Genomic DNA, 21,877 nt, shown 5'->3' on the forward strand with positions numbered 1-21,877 from the left:
AATTTCCTTCTGTGAGAATAGAAATTTGAATACAAGTCTGTCACCAAGTTTCTTCAACAAAGGTACAGGGAAGAATATTCAGCATCAGGCATTGGCTAATTATATTCACTGGAAAAATCGATGAAAGCACGAGAGCTTAGGATGGTTCTTAAAATCAGTGAGGGTAAAACAGATGGTACCAACTTCTAAGCTGGTGTCTTTCTTGAGTACCCCAGTAAGTCTATCCAGTCCAGATTTGTGGTGTTTGTATCAAAATAAAATTTATGCAGTTGTTTAAGGCTATAAAGTTATATGTTTCCACAATTATAGTTATTTCAGAGCTCTTACATTTAGTATCCTACCTGAGCTCAAATTGATGAATTTGGGGGACTGAAAATAAGACTTTACAAGATGCTTTCTATTGTAGGGCATATGGATTCTAACCCTCCTTAGATGACAGGAAGAAAAACAAATATACAAAAATTAGAGAGACTAGAATAAGTTTAAAAATAATTCTGGTTTAATTTTTTATTATTGTTCACAGTACTATTATTCATAGTATTCTTTTATTTATTTATTTATTATGTTCAGTTAGCCACTGTATAGTACATCATTAGTTTTTGATGTAGTGTTCAATGATTCATTAGTGGCGTATAACACCCAGTGCTCATCATTATTAAGAAAATAGTATATTTTAAGTTTGGATGAGGCCTACAGTATGGATTGGAAATTAATGTTGGTAAATTTTCCATACTAGTCATGCCTTATTCCTAAAGTGTTGAAGCTAGTGAGAATGTGGTAAATTATTTATTCCAGAGGATTAATCATCTTGTTTTTTCTTCTGGCACACAAATTTTTCAAAATACAAGTTTGATTTTCCAGGGTGTACTCTGCCATCTTAGGCCAGAAGTGAGATCTTCAGGCTAGATTTCTCATGTGCTGGTGACTCAACATCACTGGAAGGAGGAAAGAGGCAATGTTTTACGGTTCTCTGTATCTTTGGGATCTAGCATAAAATAAGTACCCATTACTGATTGATGATGTTGGTGGTACTTTATTAGAAGAAAGAAATGAACTATCAGGGTAGAAGAAGATTCTGTAACTTACTATTTTTTTTTGCTTGTAGTTATAGTCAGAAAATGCTACACCATAACTATATTATGGTAAAAATACTGGTGTGAACACACATGTGAGATAATGTTCTAGAAAGTACTAAAGAAGAAAAAATGAGATAGATGGCAAGGGAAAGAAGAAGGAGCTAAGTAAGATTTTATGATTTGATTAGAAAATGGAGAGCTCAGGCTGCTTTTTGTTGTTTCTTTATAGCAGCATAGCAAATCACCTGTTTTCATTTGTATTTAATAAATTAAAAAGGAAAGGTCATAACATTTCTTAAAATTTAGCTAGCAATTATAATCTCTATATTAAACGACAAAGATACACAAAGAGATTAACTGGGCAGAAGAAGAATAATCAAGTTATTACTCCAGAATGAAAGTCTCTCCAATAAAAAAATGGATAGCAAAGTTGGACAAAAAATGGTAAGGAGACCCTGTATTGAAGCTAAAGAGGTGAATGTAATCTTACCCATCTCTGGCTGAAATCCTGATGGAGATACCTGATCATTCTCCTCCATTAATTGCTTCAGTTTTTTAGCATGGACTTTTCCCACATAGTGAGACTGAGCAACAACTGGGGAGCTAAATATCATGTTGCAGAGATCACAAAATTTGTTTCTGTCCGCTACTTCACTCCTGTGGACCTGAAATAAGCACAATCTTGTTAGAATGATTTGATAACTCAAAGTCTAGAATTACAACATCAATATAGGCCACTTACCTGAAAATTCCTAACATCCATCTTCATTTTCTTACCAGGCACTTCATTTTGTTCCCCATGCATTTGAAAATAAAACCTAACATTTTGAGCATGTTTTTCACTCTGAAAAAAGATATAATATGATTTTGTTTATGCAACAACAGAGGCACTCTGAGTTTACACCTCTTTGAAGTTGAGGACAGCACTTGTGAGTTGTAATATATGTGGTGTGTACCAAGTTTATGAAAGAGCTTCACATGCTTTTTCAAATCTCTAACTCTCAGTTAAAATGAAATGCTATAATTTAGAGGTCAATAACTTTTATTTTCTTGTTTTTGACAGAGACTCCTGGTTGCTTCCCAATATCAAATTTCTTCTTCTAAGTTACATGTCTTGGGCAATATACCCAGCTAAAAGACTGCATGTTTCAGCTTCCCTTTCAGCAAAATGTAATCATGTGACTAGATCCTGGCCAATAAGATATAATCTGAACTATTGGGTGGAACTTCTGCGAAATCTCTTTAACAGGCCGAGGGATGAGCCCTTCTAACCTTCTTCCCTTCTGTTTCTGGAATTAAGATGGAAAGGTCACAGTTCTAACAGTCATCTTGGACTATAGGGGATCTTGAGGACAAAAGCTAGCTCAGCAGAACAGAAAGACAGAAGACGCCTAGGTTCCTGATGATGTCATGGAACTGTCATACCAGCCCTGCACTGCCTACCTCTCAAATTCTTTTATGTGAAGATTTTAACCCTTCCAGGTTAAGCATATTAGAAAAATATCTAAAAAATGTGTACAAAATAAATAATAACAAAAATATTCGTGTAGGTAGAAGGGAAACTCACATTTCTGAGCACATGCTATGATACAATCATTATCTATAGAATTTTAAATTATGAAATATATCCATCTTACAGAAAAGTACAGGAAATAATATAGCTGAAGCCCATATCCACCACCCAGTTTTAACAGATGTTAACATTTTGCTATCTTTCTTTCAGATCTTTTTTAAAAGAGGTAAAGTTTTATATATATGTCCTATCTCTTGTTATAAATACCACTCAATATGTGGTTTGTCTTTTAACTTAATGATGATTTTTTAAATGTAAAATTTCGCCACCACATATCTTTATTTTAAAGCTATAGCAATGAGGTGAAACTACTGCACAGAAAGGCAAACAAAGCAATATAATAATACAGAATAATAGCCTCAAAACATATATATGAAATTTAGTATATGACAGAAGTGCCACTACAAATCCATGTAGCAAGAATGGACTGTGAAATATAAGTGCTGGGACACCTGGCTATCTGTATGAAAAAAAGTCATAAAACACCCTCCTCCATATGCAAAATTCAATACGAAATGGAGTAAATACATTAATATGAGAAACAGAACTTTTAGAAAATAGAGGGAAATATCTATATGACAAAAGTGCAAAAAATGGTTGCTTAAACATATAAGTATAAACACAAAGGGAAATATTAATAAGTGCAACACCCTTAAAACTCAAAACTTCTTTGTCAAAGATTAATTGACCCTATAGTTGTGGGTTCATTTTTGGATTTTCTATTCTGTTCCATTGATCTAAGTGCCAGTGGCATACTGTTTTATCACTACAGCTTTGTAATAGAGCTTGAAGTCCAGAATTGTGATGCCTCCAGCTTTGCTTTTCTGTTTCAAGGTTGCTTTCGCTATTCCAGGTGTTCTGTGGTTCCATATAAATTTTAGGATTGTTTGTTCTAGCTCTGTGAAAAATGCTGGTGGTATTTTGATAAGGATTGCATTAAATGTGTGGATTGCTTTGGGTAGTATACACATATTAACAATATTTGTTCTTCCAATCCAGGAGCATGGAATGTCTTTCCATTTCTTTGTGTCCTCTTTAATTCCTTTCATCAGTGTTTTATAGTTTTCAGAGTATAGGTCTTTCCCCTCTTTGGTTAGGTTTATTCCTAGGTATCTTATTGGTTTTGGTGCAGTTGTAAATGGGATTGATTCCTTAAACCTCTCTTTCTGCTGCTTCATTACCGGTGTATAGAAATGTAACAGATTTCTGTACGTGGATTATGTATCCTGAGACTTTACTGAATTCATTTATCAGTTCTAGTAGCTTTTTGTTGGAGTTGTTTGGGAAAACTAGACAGCAACGTGGAAAAGAATGAAACTGGACTACTTTCTTACACCACGCACAAAAATAAATTCAAAATGGATTAAAGACCTAAATGTGAGAACTGAAACCATAAAAATTCTAGAGGAGAACACAGGCAATAACCTCCTCTTTGACACCAGCTGTAGCAAATTCTTTCTAGGTAGGTCTCCTAAGGCAAGGGAAACAAAAGGAAAAATACACTATTGAGACTTCATCAAAATAAAAAGCTTCTGCACAGTGAAGGAAACAGACAACACAACAAAAAGGCAACCTACAGAATGGGAGAAGATATCTGCAAATGACATACCTGATAAAGTGTTAGTATCCAAAATATATAAAGAACTTCTCAAACTCAACACCCAAAAAATGAATAATTCAGTTAAAAAATGGGCAGAAGACATGAATAGACATTGTTCCAAAGAAGACATCCAGATGGCTAACAGACACATGAAAAGATGCTCAATGTTACTCATCATCAGGGAAATACAAATTGAAACTACAATGTGATATCACCTTACACCTGTCAGAATGGCTAAAATCAACAAGACAAGAAACAATAGGTATTGGCAAGGATGTGGAGAAAGGGAAACACTCTTGCACTGATGGTGGGAATGCAAACTGGTTCAACCATGCTGGAAAACAGTATGGAAGTTTCTCAGAAAGTTGAAAGTAAAACTACCCTATGATCCAGCAATTGCACTACTAGGTATTTACCCAAAGAATACAAAAATACTAATTCAAAGGGATGCATGAACACCTATGCTTATAGCAGCATTATCTCAATAGCCAAATCATGGAAACAGCCCAAGTGTCCATTGACTGATGAATGGATAAAGGTGTGTGTGTGTGTGTGTCTCTCTCTCTCTCTCTCTCTCTCTCTCTCACACACACACACACACCCCATGGAATATTACTCAGCCATCAAAACGAATGAAATCTGGGATGCCTGGGTGGCTCAGCTGGTTAAGTGTCTGCTTTCGGCTCAGGTCATGATCCCAGGGTCCTAGGATCGAGTCCCACGTCGGGCTCCCTGCTCAGTGGGGAGTCTGCTTCTCCCTCTGCCTGTTCTGCCTGCCGCTCCTCCTGCTTGTGCTTGCCCTCTCCCTCCCCCCCCCGACAAATAAATAAAATCTTTAAAAAAAAGAATGAAATCTTGCCATTTGCAATGACATGGATGGAGCAGGAGAGGGAGAGTATAATGCTAAGGAAAATAAGTCAGAAAAAGATTAATACCATATGATTTTACTCATATGTGGAATTTAAGAAAACAAATGAACAAAGGGAAAAAAGAGAGTGAGGCAAACCAAGAAAAAGACTCTTAACTATAGAGAAAAAACTGATGTTTACCAGAGGGGAGGTGAGTGGGGAGATGGGTTAAATAGGTGATGGGGATTAAGGAATGCACTTGTTGTGATGAGCATTGGGTGTTGTATGGAAGTGTTGAATCACTATATTGTACACCTGAAACTAATATTACACTGTATATTAACTGTTAAGAACTTAAATAACTTAAGAAACATTCAAAACTTCTACAGTACTGTTCTATTTGACATGTGCAATAAATTCTATATACTGAGATCGTCTGATAGTATTAACCAAGCTGTATACTAAAGAGGAAAAAAAATCACCTTTTCAAGTACAGTATTTGTATGGAAATGCTTTCAAATATATGGAAAGTTATATATAAGTTTTGATTTGATGATTTAATAACCATAAGCACCAAACTTCCAGATGGCACTGAAATTTAAATTTAAAAATATGCTACATTATCAACAATAGCCAAATTATGGAAGGAGCCCAAATGTCCATCAACTGATGAATGGATAAAGATGTTGTATATATAAACAATGGAATATTACTCAGCCATAGAAAAGAATGAAATCTTGCCATCTGCAATGACATGGATGGAGCTAGAGAGTATAATGCTAAGTGAAATAAGTCAATCAGAGAAAGACAGATACCATATAATTTCACTCACATGTGAAATTTAAGAAACAAAACAAACGAGCAAAGTGGAAAAAAGAGAGAGAGAGAGAGAGGCAAACCAAAAAATAGAATCAACTACAGAAAACAAAGTGATGGTTACCAGAGGGGAGGTAGGTGGGGGGTGGGTTAAATAGGTAATGGGGACTGAGGAATGCACTTGTGATGAGCATCAGGTGTCGTATGTAAGTGTTGAATCACTATATTGTTCACCTAAAACTAATATTGCACTGTATGTTAACTAACTGGAATTAAATAAAAATTTGAATAAGAGAAAAAAAATGGTAACCTATAAAATCTATAATAAAATCGATAAGAAATGGAATTTTAAGAGACAGGTACAGCCCATTTTCTGTTCTTATTAAAACCATATTGCTTTTCAAAAATGTATTTTGGAATTCAAACAATTCAGTTTAAAAGTACTTATTTCATAATACAGTGAACAGCAAACCTGACTCTTAGGAAATCTAGCTTTGCTCTCCCCAAATTTTCCCAGAGCAGAATAGCTTTTCAAAGGTTCAGAATTCTATAAAACATTTTTAAAACCCAGTCTTTCTGAAAACGTATAACCTTTCAAAGTACTAGAGTTGACAATGCTGTAAATATCAATTTCATTTTATAAAGTGCCAATTTTTTAATTGTAGGCTAGTAGCAAACATTTTGTAATTACACAATGTGTAAACTTATCTGTTTGCTTTTTAATATCATGAATTTTTTTTGCAATGTATTTTTATTGCCTGCATTATTTGCAGAGTTCTGTGAAGATAAGGACACTGTATTATTTATAATTCAATCCTTATAACTATCGAAGTTCTGAAGTATTGTAAGTTTTCAGTAAGTATTTGTTAATAAAAAATGCTATAACATTACATAATGCTTTGTTGCCATTAAAATATTATTGCCATTAAAATATTACAGAAAAATAAAAAGATGTAATGATAGGACAGGCGTCCAGAATATGCTCTTATATGAAAAAGAAGTAAAAAGCAACATATACAATTATCTTTTGTTAAAGTGTGTGTGTGTGCACATGCACATGCAGAAAGCATACTGGAATCATATCAGCAAAAGAGAAGTTAAATGATGGTTACCTACAAGTGACAGCATTATAACTGAATGTGATTTTCTCTTATTTTTGTATATTTTCTACACTGAATAGTACTTCATAAGCCCACAAAAAGCTATTTTCTCAAATTTAAATTCAAATGGTTCGAACCACAGTTATCACAGAGCCCCCTGATTGTGTGTCTCTCTTTACTAACTCTAAATCTTTGAACTATGGGGTCTGAGGATGTACTCGGCACTGTCACATATTTGATTTCACTTAATTCTCATGAGCTCAGTAAGGGAGATTTTACCATCCCTATTTTGCAGGTTCAAGAAACATGCTCAGAGAAGTAAAGTGACTTGCCTAGGGTTACACAACAATGATGGAGTTAAAGCTTGAATGCAGGTCTTCTCAATCCAAAGCCAACAAAATTTCCCTATCTGTAATTATAGTAACTGAATCCCAGTCAACATAAGAACTGAAATATAGCTGCCAATAACATTAGCAATGGGCAAAACGAGGTGTGTTTAAAAAAGTAAAGTTGGCATTGTATTTTTTAAAGCGAATTTATCTAGTACTTTTGGTAACCTAAACACTAGATATGAAAGAAATCAATAGCTAATCATATGATATAGAAATGGGGAGGGGCAACACCAAATGAAAGAAAAGAACACTGGACATGAAATCAGAAGAAATCATTTTTAAGTTTAGTCATGCCAATGATGCTATGAATAATCATGATCCCTCTGGGTCTCAGTTTTTAAATCAATAAACCAAAGGTGTAAGAACATTAAACATTCTCTCTCCTAGCTTTAGAATTCTATGGTTCTGTGATTAAAAAGATGTTGGCTAAGTCAAGTGCAAGACTGGTTTATTTTGTTTTTACAGTCTTCATTTGCTATAAAGGAAGACTCTGGAGTTCTATAATATCCCTTTACTCACATTAAGTTTCGTACTCAAGCTTTATAATGCCTCCCTTATATTTACTATGAGGACATGAAGGATATAGTGGCTTGATGAATACAAAGGGAGGCAGAATGGTGTGAAGAAAAGGAAAGAAGCTTTGGAGTCAAAAAGACCGATTTTAAACCCAAATTCCCCAAACTTAAGCTAGTAAGTTGCTGTCCCTCTCTGAGCCAGTCTCCTCATCCATCAAAGGGAAATACTATCACCTCTTTCACAGGATTTTCATAAGAATCAAAAATGATAAAATATGAAGTTTATCTGCTACATTTAAAAACCTTTAAATGAGTTTGGAGGATAAACAAATATATAAATAAATATATGTATACATTAAATCATAAAAAATGAAATAAAATAAAAACTTCCTATAGACTCTGTTCCCATTATTTTTAACCTACCTCATAATGTGAAATCCTTTGTGATTCAAACTGTAGCACCACTCCACAAATATTACAAAAGTTATCTGTATAAAGTTCAGTCTTCTCCTCTTCACTCCAAGTCATATCTATGAATAAAATAAAGGAAGGTGAGACTGTATATCACATTAATGAATATTTAGAAGTATCATTTTCATTCTTCAACTATCTATTACTTCATATGTCACCTCAAATCTGAGTGCCTGTGAGGCTACATAATAACTTTTTGCTTATTGAGGTTGCAACTTAATATGGGTATATTAAGTATGCTTCTAATGTCTGATATAGTAAGAATTACTTATTTAGTACGATAAGTCTAGGCCATATCATTCCAAAGGAAAAGTTATGGGGTTATCAGTAACTTCATGAGCTTCATGGGATGATCTAGGGCACCAATAATGAAAGGCAGGATTAAAAAACCCAGCCTTGGAATTTTGTTTTACAAGAGATAATCCTAAGAAAAGCATTGTTTTAAGACTGTCACTTATCTAGAGCTATGGCTATAATGTTATCTAAAAATCATTTGGAACCACAAAGAAACTTTGGTCATGGTGGGCAAACATCCTCCATTATTGTAAAAAGACTAGCATACCCATCTGGCAAAACATGTCTCACACAAGCCCCTCAAAGCTATAAAGTTATGTTCATGTAATGACATCTAGAAATTATGCTATAGTGTTTCTCACTGTAGTAATAACACATACTGAAACTTTCTGCATTTACACTTGAGGTCCACACTTCTACCTAAGATTCTTAACAGGTGCAATGTATTCTGCCAAAGTTTATTAGTTTATCTATAAGTTTCAAATCACAAAACATCAAAATTTTGCTCACTACTTGGCTATTTAAATGAATAAGTTGATACCACATATTTATGGAGCAATGCCAATGATACATTAAATTAATAAACTGAGCATACTGGTAAGATTTTGAATTTCCCTTTAAAATCTTTAGTAAATATTATAGTTTGTTGGCAATATAACTTATTACCTAAGTTAAGTTTCTGTTGTAGAAGAAAAAATATAACAAATCCAGTTCCCAACACTAACAAAAATTAATTATACACCACATAGAAAAAATATGGAAAGAAATAAGTTAAATTTAAAAGTGGTTAACTCTGGGAAATGGGGCTAGAAAAGGAACAAAGGGAGAAACTTTAACATTTTATTCTTTATAGTTACCTTGTTTTAATTTTTGCAAAACACATGTAAAACTTTCTATTTAAAAACCTTTAAAGATATTTATTTTATTAAGATTTATTTATTTTAGAGAGAGAGTGTGTATGAGCAGGGGGAGGGGCACAGGGAGAGGGAGAGACAGAAAGAATCCTCAAGCAGACTCCCCACTGAGTGTGGAGCCCAATGGAGGGGGCTCAATCCCAGGACCCTGAGATCATGACCTGAGCCAAAATCATGAGCCAGCCACTTAACTGACTGCACCACCCAGGCACACCTAAAGATACTCATTTTAAAAGTTATGTCAGATATCTTCAACTAAGCTTAATTTTCAGTATCACTGTATGCACTAAAAAGGCTTTCTTAAAAAATTGCCTGTCCAAGATAAGAATAACTATAATTAACATCACTAATCATCAGGGCAATGCAAATTAAAACCACAATGAGGTATCACTTTACACCTGTGAGAACGGCTAAAATCAAAACCACAAAAATTAAAAGTGTTGGTGAAGATGTGGAGAAAAAGGAACCCTCATACACCGTTGAGAATGCAACATTGGTGCAGCCACTGTGGAAAACAGTATGGAGCTTCCTCAAAACTTAAAAATAGAATTATCATATGATCTAGTAATTCCACTACTGGGTATTTACCCAAAGAAAATGAAAACACTGTGTTTATTGCACCCCTATGTTTATTGCAGTGTTATTTACAATAGCCAAGATGTAGAAGCAACTCAAGTGTCTATCCATGGACAAATGGATAAAGAAGATGTGATGTGTGTACACACACACACACACACACACACACAATGGAATACTACTCAGCCATAAAAAATGAAATCTTGCCATTTGCTACAACATGGATGGATCTAGAGGGTAGAATGCTAACAAGTCAGTCAGAGAAAAGACAAATACCATACCATTTTACTCATATATGGAATTTAAGAAACAAAACAAATGAACAAAGTAAAAAAGAGGCAAACCCAAAAAGCAGATTCTTAAATACAGATCAAAACCTGGTGGTTTCCAGAGGGGAGGTGGGTGGGTGAAGTGGTGAAATAGATAAAAGCATTAAGAGCACACTTATCTTGAGAGACTATGGACTCTGAGAAACAAACAGAGGGTTCTAGAAGGGAGGGGGATGGGGGGATGGATTAGCCTGGTGATGGGTATTAAAGAGGGCATGTACTGAATGGAGCACTGGGTGTTATACGCAAACCATGAATCATGGAAAACTACATCAAAAACTAATGATGTAATGTATGGTGATTAACGTAACAATAAAAAAAGCCAACAAAACAAAACAAAACAAAGAGTACACTTATCTTGATGAGCACTGAAAAACAGAATTGTTGAATCATTACATTTAGTAATGTAACTAATTACTAATGCAACTAATATAATACTTTATGTTAATTATAGTTTAATAAAAAGAAAGAATAACTGTAATTAGGAACATGTCAGAAATGCCTTGACAAACACTTAAAAATTTATCCCTATAATATATCGATAGTATCCCCTCTGAATTATTTTTTAGATTGTTTTAGAATATATGATTTATCTTTGACTCTAAAATCAGCAAGGTAAAGAGGTTAAAATGTATTTCAGGACTTCCCTTGTTTCAGAATTAACTATTATATGCAATTTGAGCATACTGGTAAGATTTTGAATTTCCCTTTAAAACCTTTAAATAGTAAATATTATAATTTGTTAGCAATATATCTTATTACCAAAGGAAAGCTTCCTTTAAGAAGACAAAAGGAACTACTAATTTAGAAGTTCAAAAATTCCTAAAATATAACACTCATTTCTCTCTTAAATCAATCTTTAATTCCAGATTTCCCCAGGTCTAAATACTCAATGTTTGAAACTCAATGTTTCCCAACTCAAGTTGGGAAATACCAAGGACGAGTATTTTATTTATTTATTTATTTATTTATTTATTTATTTATTTATTTTCAATTTTTTAAATTATTATGTTATGTTCATCACCATACATTACATCATTAGTTTTTGATGTAGTGTTCCATGATTCATTATTTGCATATAACACCCAGTGCTACATTGAAAAAAAAAAAAAGGATGAGTATTTTAACCCAGCCTTTCATTACCGGTACCCCACATCATTTCCAGGAAGCCCATGAAGTTACTGGCACCCCTGTAACTTTTTCTTTAGAATGGTATTGCCTAGACTTACTGCCTTTGACTCATTTCCTCAAACAAGCTCTTGGTCTTTTTTCTTTATTAAATGGCACAATATTTCAGGCTCAAAGTCTCAGCCATTCTTCTCCCCAGAAAATCACTATTTCACGTCAATTCTAGCTTATAATGTCATTTCATATCCATCTCTTCCTTTTCACTTCCCATAACACCACTCTAGTTCAGGCCATCAGTGCCTTTAGGCATCATTTAGCTTTATGATATTTATTGAAGTTAGTTTCAAAGTACTATGGTAGACATTTTGGAAAGAGATAAGGAAAAAGAATGAGCATCTATTGAAGGCCTTCTATGTGTCAAACAAAACAACAGCTTACCCCTTTAGTCCTTAAAACAAATATGCAAGGTAAGTGGCATTTCACATATTCTGAAGATTAGAAAATAGGGATTCGGTACAATCAAAATTACTTGTCACATGTGTTATTTGGTGGAGCTAAAACTTTGCTTTATCTCTACTTTTTCCATTATATACATTACTGTCCCACATGTTAGAAACGATGAATTCCTAATCTCAAGGAATTTACAATTTAGTAATTTTAGTAAGTGTATAGAAAAAACGATGATCCCAAAATCAAATGTCATAAGTGATAAAAGACACGAGGTACAATGTGTTCCTGCTGAGGAGTTTGAGAAAATCTTTCTAGAGAACAGGTTTTGAACTAAGATTTAAAAGATGTGTAAAATTCAGATAAAAAAGTGGAATAAACATATTTGGGGAGAGGCAAGTATATGAAGGACAATAATTGAAAGGTTGGAATGAGGCCAAATCATAGCTGTCTTCACTAGGGCATTTGGATTGAATTCTGCATTCAAAAAGGGAAAAGAAGTAGCTCAAAATGGGGATAGGAGTTAGGAATCAATTGCAGGCAGGAGGTCACTGAGGCTTGAACCAAAGGAGGGGCAGCAGGCACAGAAAAGAAGGAATGGATATAAGAGATGTAACTATCAAAACCAGGGGGCATTAAATCCGGAGCTTAGAATTTGCTACGAATATGATAAGCTTTTAGATCTATCACATTTAAGCTTACACAATGTTATTCCTGATGCAAAAAGTGGAACTTTGACCTTAGATCAAATAAATTCACTTACAATTACTTGTCAATGGGATATTCTTTGTGATTCTAATATAATGAATGTGCTCATGTTTTGACTTCAGTGAATAAAAAATTAAAATATACAAAAATCTGTAATTAAAAAAGATACTGGGGGCGCCTGGGTGGCTCAGTCGTTAAGCATCTGCCTTTGGCCCAGGTCATGATCCCAGGGTCCTGGGATCGAGTCCCACATCGGGCTCCCTGCTCGGCAGGAAGCCCGCTTCTCCCTCTCCCACTCCCCCTGCTTGTGTTCCTGCTCTCGCTATCTCTCTGTCAAATAAATAAATAAAATCTTTAAAAAAAAAAAAAAAAGATACTGGAATGATGATGCACATTAAAATGTACTTAGGAGGATTGACCCTAATTTTCTTTAAATAGCATGCTTTCCTAATCAATTCAAATATGATTAAATCTACGTTCAAAATTTCAGATAAAAAAGTTCATGTAAATATTATTCTCAATTAGGTATCACATCAAATTCACATGCACAGTTTTTCAAAATCAGACATGCTGAACTAAAAATCTCTGTGGGTGGTCCAATCCAACCACAAGTGATTCTGATAATCAACCATGTTGGGAATCATTGCCCTACAGGTCAGGCGCAGATCCTTACACATAACGGCTGTCCAATATCTATTTGGTGACTAAGCTGATTGATATACAGGTTTTGTCATCTACGATACTTATCAAGCTAACTGTGCTTTAGTATAACCTGAAATGATTTTTGAAAAAAAGAAAGGAAAAAAGAGAAAGAAAAAAAGTATTCCTTGACACTACCTCAAATCTATATAAATCTCCAGAGTTGAAGCCCAAGAATCTGTGTTGTTAAATAGGGTCCCCAAGTAATCTCTTAAACAGCCTACCTAGTGATGCTAGTTCAACCTTTCGCAAAGATAGTTCTCAACCCTGGCTGCACACTGAAGTCACTAGGTTATTTTTAAAACATACCAATACCTAGACTCCACCCCAGACCAATTAACCAGAATCTCGGGAGTAGGTCCCCACCATAGTTTCTTGTTTGTTTATCTTGTTTTTAAAAGCTTTCCAGGTGATCTGTTGCTGAATCTGTTGAACTGAAAATGTTTTCCTGGAGTAGGGGGGTCGCAAACTTTCGTGTGCATCAGAATAACCTGGAAACTTGTTAAAAATTAATTATTGGGTCCCATTCCCAGAACTTCTTATTCAGTAGTTCTGGGGTGGCGGACCAAGAACGTACAATTTTTTACAAGTTCCCTGGTGATGCTGATGCATCACTGTTCAGTTTTATAGTGTCTCAGGGCTTCCACTGGTCCTAGTTCTATTCCTCAAAGTCATTGTGAATATAATCCCTCTCCTAAAATGGCAATCCTCAAATATTTTAAGAGAATCGTTACATCTTTATTGCCCCTCCCACCCTAGCCTTTTTGTGAACTGATCCCAGTTCTGTCATGCAGTACGATTTCTAGTCCTCTCACTAGTTTACCTAAATCCCTGCCATTCATAAAGTGTAACATAAGCACAATCACCCTAATGGGGTCACAATAACAACAAGCTAGTAAAATGAGATCATCAACTCATTTTTTTATTGTAGTAAAAATGTATAATATAAAATTTACCACCCTAACCATTTTTATTTTATTTTTTTAAAAAGATCTTATTTATTTGAGACAGAGAGAATGAGAGAGAGCACATGAGAGGGGGGAGGGTCAGAGGGAGAAGCAGACTCCCTGCCGAGCAGGGAGCCCTATGCGGGACTTGATCCAGGGACTCCAGGATCATGACCTGAGCTGAAGGCAGTCGCTTAACCAACTGAGCCACCCAGGCGCCCCGTCCCTAACCATTTTTAAATGTACAGTTCAGTAGTGTTAAGTACATTCACCTCTTTGTTTTGAATATTTCTCTCCTATTAATATAGCCCAAGATAGCTTCACTATTTTTTTGGTGGGCACATCATACTATTGACTCATGCTAGGCTAACTTTTGACTAAAATACAACCTTCTTTTTCACCTGGAGCCAAAGTCTGCGCTCCAGGACATAGTTATATAGATAGAAATATTTATGGCTCTCATAAAGACCCAATATACACTTGTATTTGTCTCATGTAAGTTCTCCTTTGTTAGATTCTACCAATAATTCTGGCCTTTCAAGATTTTTTAGATCCTGAATCTGTAGACAGGAGGCTTGTGGAAGCTGGCTTTTTACTGAGAACAATCATACATGATGGAGTACTGTTTTTCAGAGGGCACCCCACACTGCCAAATTTTCTTCAAACTGCATTTCCCCTAAATTTGACCTGAATGTAATGATTGCTACTTTCTAAAGGTTATACCTGAGGCTTGGAAAGGTCAAGCAATTTGTCTAAAGTTACATAGTTAGTAAGTGCCTAAGTCTGCCCAAGATTTCCGAGAGCTGGTTCTTAAAAAGGCCAAAGTCTTGAATGAGAAACTTCCTCTCTAGGTTTGGCATATATAAGAAATACATGCCTGATTCACAAGAGATGCTAAAAAATGTTCCCTTAGACCCTACTATACCCCTATCCCCACTATTTGAGACATAATTTTTGGACTCCCAGAAGTAAATGGCCTATTGCCAATTCTAAAAGTGGGAGAGAAAATTAGTGATATATAGTGTGTTTTCCAGCCTGTCTCAGGGGGAAGACCTAGAGGGCAGACCAACTTCAGGGAATAGACGTTAAATTAGGGGTCATGTGAGTAAATGATGTTGGCTGTGAGGAAGATGGCTGGAACAGGAACTAATGTTTATTGTGGACTCACTATATGCCAGGAACGAAAATAAGTGTGCTCACAAAGAACTGGGGCTTTGGAACTGGTTCTGGTAGGAATGAATAGCTGAAGAAACTTGGCAATTTGTTTCTTCCTCTTTTTCCTTTTCTTCTTTATACTCTCTTCACATCTTTTCTCTTTATAAACTGGTTAGAATTTGAAACAAATGTATTTTTATTGGTTGGTTGTTAATATGGGCTCACAATGATTCTTAATTCCAAAAGGAGTTAAGAGTTGTAAAAAGCACTAGAATGAGAGACTGCATTAACCTTTACCCTGCTATTAACTAGCTATATGACTAAGAACATAACACAATCTTTCATATTTCCATTTCTAAAGTTTCTTTGTACTTGACCATATAGGGGTTGATAGTTATCAATAAGAAAAGGTTGTATTTTAGATAGAAATACATAGAGAAGCAAAATTTTGGTGGAGTACTTATAGAAGGATCCAAATATCTTAGCTCCTTCCAAATAATAAGTCTATCAGGAAACACAAAAGATGGTTTGAAGTTTTAAGCAGCTATACAGTCGCACAGACTTTAGGGCCTAAAAATTCAAAAGGTCCCAATATTTCTTCCCCTACTCCTCCATTATCTGCATTTCCTTATCTGTGTCCTAACCCTAAAATTGGTTCTCTCCAAGTTATTTCTTTGCAAAAACATACACAGCATTTCAATTACTAAATATAATGTTTTGGTCATTATAGCTGGTGTCAACATTTTTTTTTTTTTTTTAGCAAATTAGGGTATTATTTTATACCCTATAATTTAGTTATAATTTAGGTAAAAGTGGCTGAGTTTTCTTTTCCACCAATGAAGACACCAAATTCATGGCAGATGGTCCTGCATCTTCCAATCTAATTTAGTTAGAAGTTAGGAGAGCTAGGGTTAAAAATATAAGTAGATTATATATTAGAATATCAAATGACAAAATAATGATAAATAAATAAATAAAAATAAGTGTGACTTCATCCCTCACCTGCAGCAAATAAAGTTCTTTGAACATGGGAAGGTAAATATCTCCCAGTCGATCTTAAGACATGTTGCTTTAATATTCCTAGCATAGTAGCATAGTACTTCTCAACTGTTCTTCATTCTCTGACATATTTGAATTTTATATGCCATCATAAACTTGGAAAAGAGATATGGATAGGGGAGCAAGATTTTATACTCAGAATCAAAGCCCATCTTAGTGTAGCTTGATAGCGAGATCTTAGTGATACAATGGTGTCCTCTCAAATAAAGACTGGGATACACTACTGTCTTTGAAACATACAGGAGTTTCTCACGTTGATAACATTTCTTTGCATTTTAACCTAAAAAAAGCAATGGGAAATAAGAAAGCACTATCAAAAACTAGATTCAAATTGTCAGAGACCTAAGGCTGATAATGGAGTTACAGCTTAAAGGAAATGGAACAGATGAAATAAAACCATGTTTCATGCATGGTCCTGTTTACATTCAGAGTATTAAAAGAGTAAAACTGCTTTGCAAGGCTGTCCTCTGTGGTCACAATAAACAGTACACTTTTAGTGCCAACTGTTAACAAATTAAGCATAACTTTTAAATATTTTATTTTCCAGATATTAGACACATCAGAAAGTTCTTTAGATTGGAGAAATATGGTCATATAACAAAACTATGACCTACAGGTACAGAGTTCCAGTTTGGGAAAATGAAAAATTTCTGGAGATGGATAGTGGTGAAGGTTGCCTAACAACGTGGATGTACTTAATGCCACTGAGTTGCACACTTAAAAATGCTTAAAATGACAGTTTTATGTTGTGTATATTTGGCCACAATAAGAAATGTAATAAAATACTGAAAAAAGTTAAAATAAAAGACAAAAGCACCTTCTTCTCCCTCAACCACAGCATGAAGGGCAGGCAGTTCCCCTGCAGTCAACTTATCACTTAGAGGAAAATGCATGAGCAAGTAATAAACCTTTGTTTTGCTATTATCACATAAGTGATCCTCTCTTGAATAACAATTATAAGGGTTAATTTTCATAAGGGTTATTTTAAATGAAAGAGTGGTTTTGTGACAAACCATAAATGGGATCTGATAAGAAAGATCATGTAGTTGGTGCTCCTACAATTTGATTATATTTTTGTGTGGCGTTAGCCGTTGGTGAGAGAAAGAATCAATTAATTTTCTATTAATGAGAGTGTTTAGTCTTTTTAAAAATTTTATTTATTTACTAGTCAGAGAGAGAGAAAGAGAGAGAGAGCACAAGCAGGGGGGAGCAACAGGCAGAGGGAGAAGCAGGCTCCCCACTGAGCAAGGAGCCCGATGCGGGACTCGATCCCAGGACCCTAGGATCATGACCTGACCGAAGGCGGAAGCTTCACTGACTGAACCACCCAGGTGTCCCAAGTGTTTAGTCTTTTTATTTCTTTCCTACAGGAGTGTTTACATGACTTGAGAAAGCAAAGCTTTCATAATAATTTGGAATGGGGGAAAAATTATGACCTACAGCACTGGGTAGTAGGAAAAAAGAATAAGCTTTTGAGTTGGTCAAACAGATTCAAATCCTCTCTCTACCTCTATTATACCCTTGAGCAAAGTATTTAACCACTCTGAGCCAGTTTTTTTATCTAAAAAGTACAGAAACACAGTGTCTCTCCCAGAACATGCTGACTATTAAATGAAACAAAATTTAAAAAAAATGTTTAACACACATAATCGCTTGATAAAGTGTGCTTGTTTACTAATTCAGTAGCTGAAAGTTTTACTTAATATTATATATAATAACTTTTTATCAGATCAGAGTAATTTTAGAGATCATTTAGTCCAATGTTTCTGAATCTTAGCACTATTATCACTTTGGGCCAGATAATTCATTGTTGTGAGGGGATATTCTATGCATGGTAAGACATTTAGCAGCACTCTACCAGCTAGAAGTTGGCGGCACTCCCCAGTTGTGACAAAAATATCTCCAAACATTGACACATGTCCCTTGTGGGGCAAAACTGATTCTAGTTTATAACTGATTTAGTCTAATGTTCTCATTTCAAAATAAGGAAGCTAAAGTCCAAAGAGGTCATAGGAAACAAAAGAGTGGGGAAGTTAAAATATATCATTCCAGATTCAGGTGGATTTGGACTATGAAAAAGTTCCGAAGTCTGAGGAGAGGCATTAGTAATAGCTGAGGGATGTTCTTAAGTAAGTGAAATACAAATGTGAGTACAAATAATTAACATTCTGTGGATTAGAATCCCTTATGTTGATATAAAAATATTCAATTCAGCTTGTTTGAGCATCTGCCTTTGATGATATAAAAAGCAAAGAGGATTCACTTCTCAGAAACTCGTTTTTAGAGACCCTTGTTGGATTGTACCTACTCCAAATAGCTGCAATATGCTAAAGTAAAATACCATTAACTTCTGTATCCAAAAATGCAATTGAGTGTGAAATCCAAATTATCCTATTTGAAACTTTCTTCTAATACTACTAGATAACACCAGACAATTTAGGATAAAATAGATTTTTGTGATAAAAGAAAAACATTTATGGCATGAGTCAGAAAAAAAATAATGAATCTATGCCTACAATTTGGTCCACTCTCACTAATGAAATTAAAAACCATACAGGATCTGGGGTGCCTGCATGGCTCAGTTGGTTAAGTGTCTGACTCTTGATTTTGGCTCAGGTCATGATCTCAGGGTCCTGAGATCGAACCCTGTGTTGGGCTCTGCACTGGGTGGGGTTGCCTCCTTAAGATTCTCTCCCTCACTCTGCCTCTATCCCCCTCCCCAGGCACCATGCATGCACGGGCTCTCTCTCTTTCAAAAACAAACAAACAAACCCCCAAAAAACAACCATACAGGATCTCTGAGGAAAGGAAGATTGTAACATCCCTTCAGTTCTAAGTATGAGAACTTTCTCTGTTCACTCCAATTAAATGTTTTTCGGTTATCTTGATAAGAAGTTTAAGCTTATTCAAAGTAGATGATTCTATATATAAATGGCTATAATTAACAAAATGAATCTTACTTCCATTTGTTGCATGACAATTAGATTTAGTTGTACAAAAGACCAAATTTCTTCCTCAAGACAACCCATCAGATGTTTATAGCAATAACTAGCTATTAGTTGTCTTAATGCTTTGTTGAAGTGGGAATTTCACAGTCCAACTGATCCTGTTGCAAAAAAAAAATAGCATTCTAAAAAAACTCTGCATCCTATTTTAATGAAGTGACAAGAATGGAGCAAACCTTAGAAGAGTTGGCTGCAATCATATAAACATAAATCTCACTCTTAGTCACAGATTTAAAGTCAGGTTGTTATAAAGTCAAGTTAATAAACCAGTCACAGATATAAAGTCAGGTTAATATAAAGTCAAGTTAATAAACCAGAAAAATCATCATCTTAATTCTGCAAAGAGCATATGTGCTGTATTCTCCATGATTACACCTTTTGAGATAGCCTCCCTCAAACATTTTGATTTAAAAGGATTTTTTAATAGCTGACTTGACCTTTGCAATTTTTTAATGCCATCATATAAAGGAAAGATAAACAGAGCTCAACACTAAGTTATAGTGGAAAATGGATCATGTTAACCTTGCCAAGGTGTTTTAACTCTTTTTTCCCCCTAAATGTCACAACCCATTTAAGGAATTTTCAGAAATATTATTTGTGCCAGAAATGCAGATTTGTACCCGTGAACGATATGAACACTCAGTTATAATGCTATCTAGTATCCTTACTTTCTCAGTTTATAAAATTAGTACCTGACCTATAAATTTGGCAAGTTTTGGCTATTTTACACAGATTCTTACAAAAAAAAATAATGAAGGCTTTCCTATAGCATATTAACAGTTACAAAATACAATGTAATTAATAAAATAACTGGGAATACTAGTTATATGTTTAATATTTACCTTGTCTTTATTTAAACTAAGTCCCTGACCTTCATAATATAAGCACTCTGTGGCTAGTTAGCTCTGGAGTCCTGTCTGCTTGTGAAGTTATAAAATGAATTCAAGTACTGTGTATATCCATTAATTTACTTGATCCCATACCTACTTGGTGTCAGAAAGCCACCATGCCATTCATTCCAACAGGTTAGTAAATGTGAATGGATCTACAAGACTGGTTTCAGGTGGAAAAGAATCAAAGTTCCTACCCTAACAGATACGTGATGAATATAGGAAGGGGCATGCTTAGTCAATATTATCACATATTGACACCTAATTAAAGACAGAGGGTCAGAAACTAACCAGTGGTCATTAACCTCTCTCCAGACATCCCCACCCTGCCAAATGTAAAGAATTAAAAATTAATTCTAACAGTTTGCTAATTATTCCTTCCTAGATACCATATTTATAATAATGTGTTTTAGTGTGCCTGTAGTATATAAGACACCATGGGTAGAATACAGGTTTATAATAAACAATGGGGCAGTCCTGATAGTTTAAGAGTTCGACAAGTGATATTTAAAATCGTATTTTTCCTATTTGTTCATTTTATAATTTTACTACCAAGCACTACTATTGAGCTCTTAAATATAGCTGTGTCTAATTCATCTATATCCTCATCACTGAGCATAGTGCCTGGCACACACACATACAGGTGTTCAATAAATGATTCCTGAGTAAATGAAGGAAAGGCCATTAACTAGGTTTTCTTATGGTGGACTTGAAACTTTACCGAATAATATGGAGACAAAGGTAATTGTTAGGTAATTGCTATGCAAATGGATAATTAACTAAATAAAAAGCCAGCAATCCTCCAGTCTAAAACAGAATCCACTTAATTTATTTTTTCTTAAAAAGAAGAGGTAAATAAAAGGGATTTGTTTTTGTTTTGATTTTTACTATGATTACACTGGAACATTAATACTGGGTGAAAATTCATTTTTGAGCCATTAAACATTTTTGAAAATGTTACTGAATGAAATATGAAGTGTCCTACAAAATCTCATGACTCTCCTTTCCAAGAATTCTGGGTAGGTATGTGTTTTGTCATATGTCCATTTATTTGGCATTTCTTTTGTTTGTTGTTTTGTTTTTATTACCCAATTTGCCATTTGTAACCTCAAAAGCTTCTAATCTCCCCTGCTTGGCAATTTCTAATCTCCACTGACATCTGCTCATTACCAACCCCAAGAAAGATGTTGGCTATAGTTGAAAATAGTTCAGCAAATACTTGATCAAACCACTTTTAATGGTCCTATCTGGAGTGGACTTGTAATAACTGGAATCTTGACAATTCTTTGTCACTATTTAGACCGATTTTCTAACCAGGGCTTAAAAAACAAACAA

General features: G+C 34.7%; 1 protein-coding gene across 7 annotated transcripts in view; it reads right to left on the reverse strand.

Moving 5' to 3' along the window:
* The window catches only part of ZMAT1 (zinc finger matrin-type 1), a 36,811-nt gene that overhangs the window by 12,233 nt on the left and 2,701 nt on the right, over positions 1 to 21,877 (reverse strand). For 6 of the 7 annotated variants that reach the window (XM_064574397.1, XM_064574396.1, XM_045880790.3 and 3 more), the window contains exons 2-4: positions 8,344 to 8,450; positions 1,819 to 1,920; positions 1,567 to 1,741 (exon numbers count right to left, since the gene is read on the reverse strand). In XM_064574397.1, coding sequence (XP_064430467.1) covers positions 1,567 to 1,741; positions 1,819 to 1,920; positions 8,344 to 8,450 — 384 coding nt within the window. The remainder of the gene's footprint in view (positions 1 to 1,566; positions 1,742 to 1,818; positions 1,921 to 8,343; positions 8,451 to 21,877) is intronic. The other variant, XM_064574398.1, reaches the window with a different exon arrangement.

Source organism: Mirounga angustirostris, unplaced genomic scaffold, assembly GCF_029215605.1.
Source record: "Mirounga angustirostris isolate CCGP_5_RB_7025 unplaced genomic scaffold, mMirAng1.0.hap1 SCAF_11, whole genome shotgun sequence".
In the NCBI taxonomy this organism is placed as follows: Eukaryota; Metazoa; Chordata; class Mammalia; order Carnivora; family Phocidae; genus Mirounga; species Mirounga angustirostris.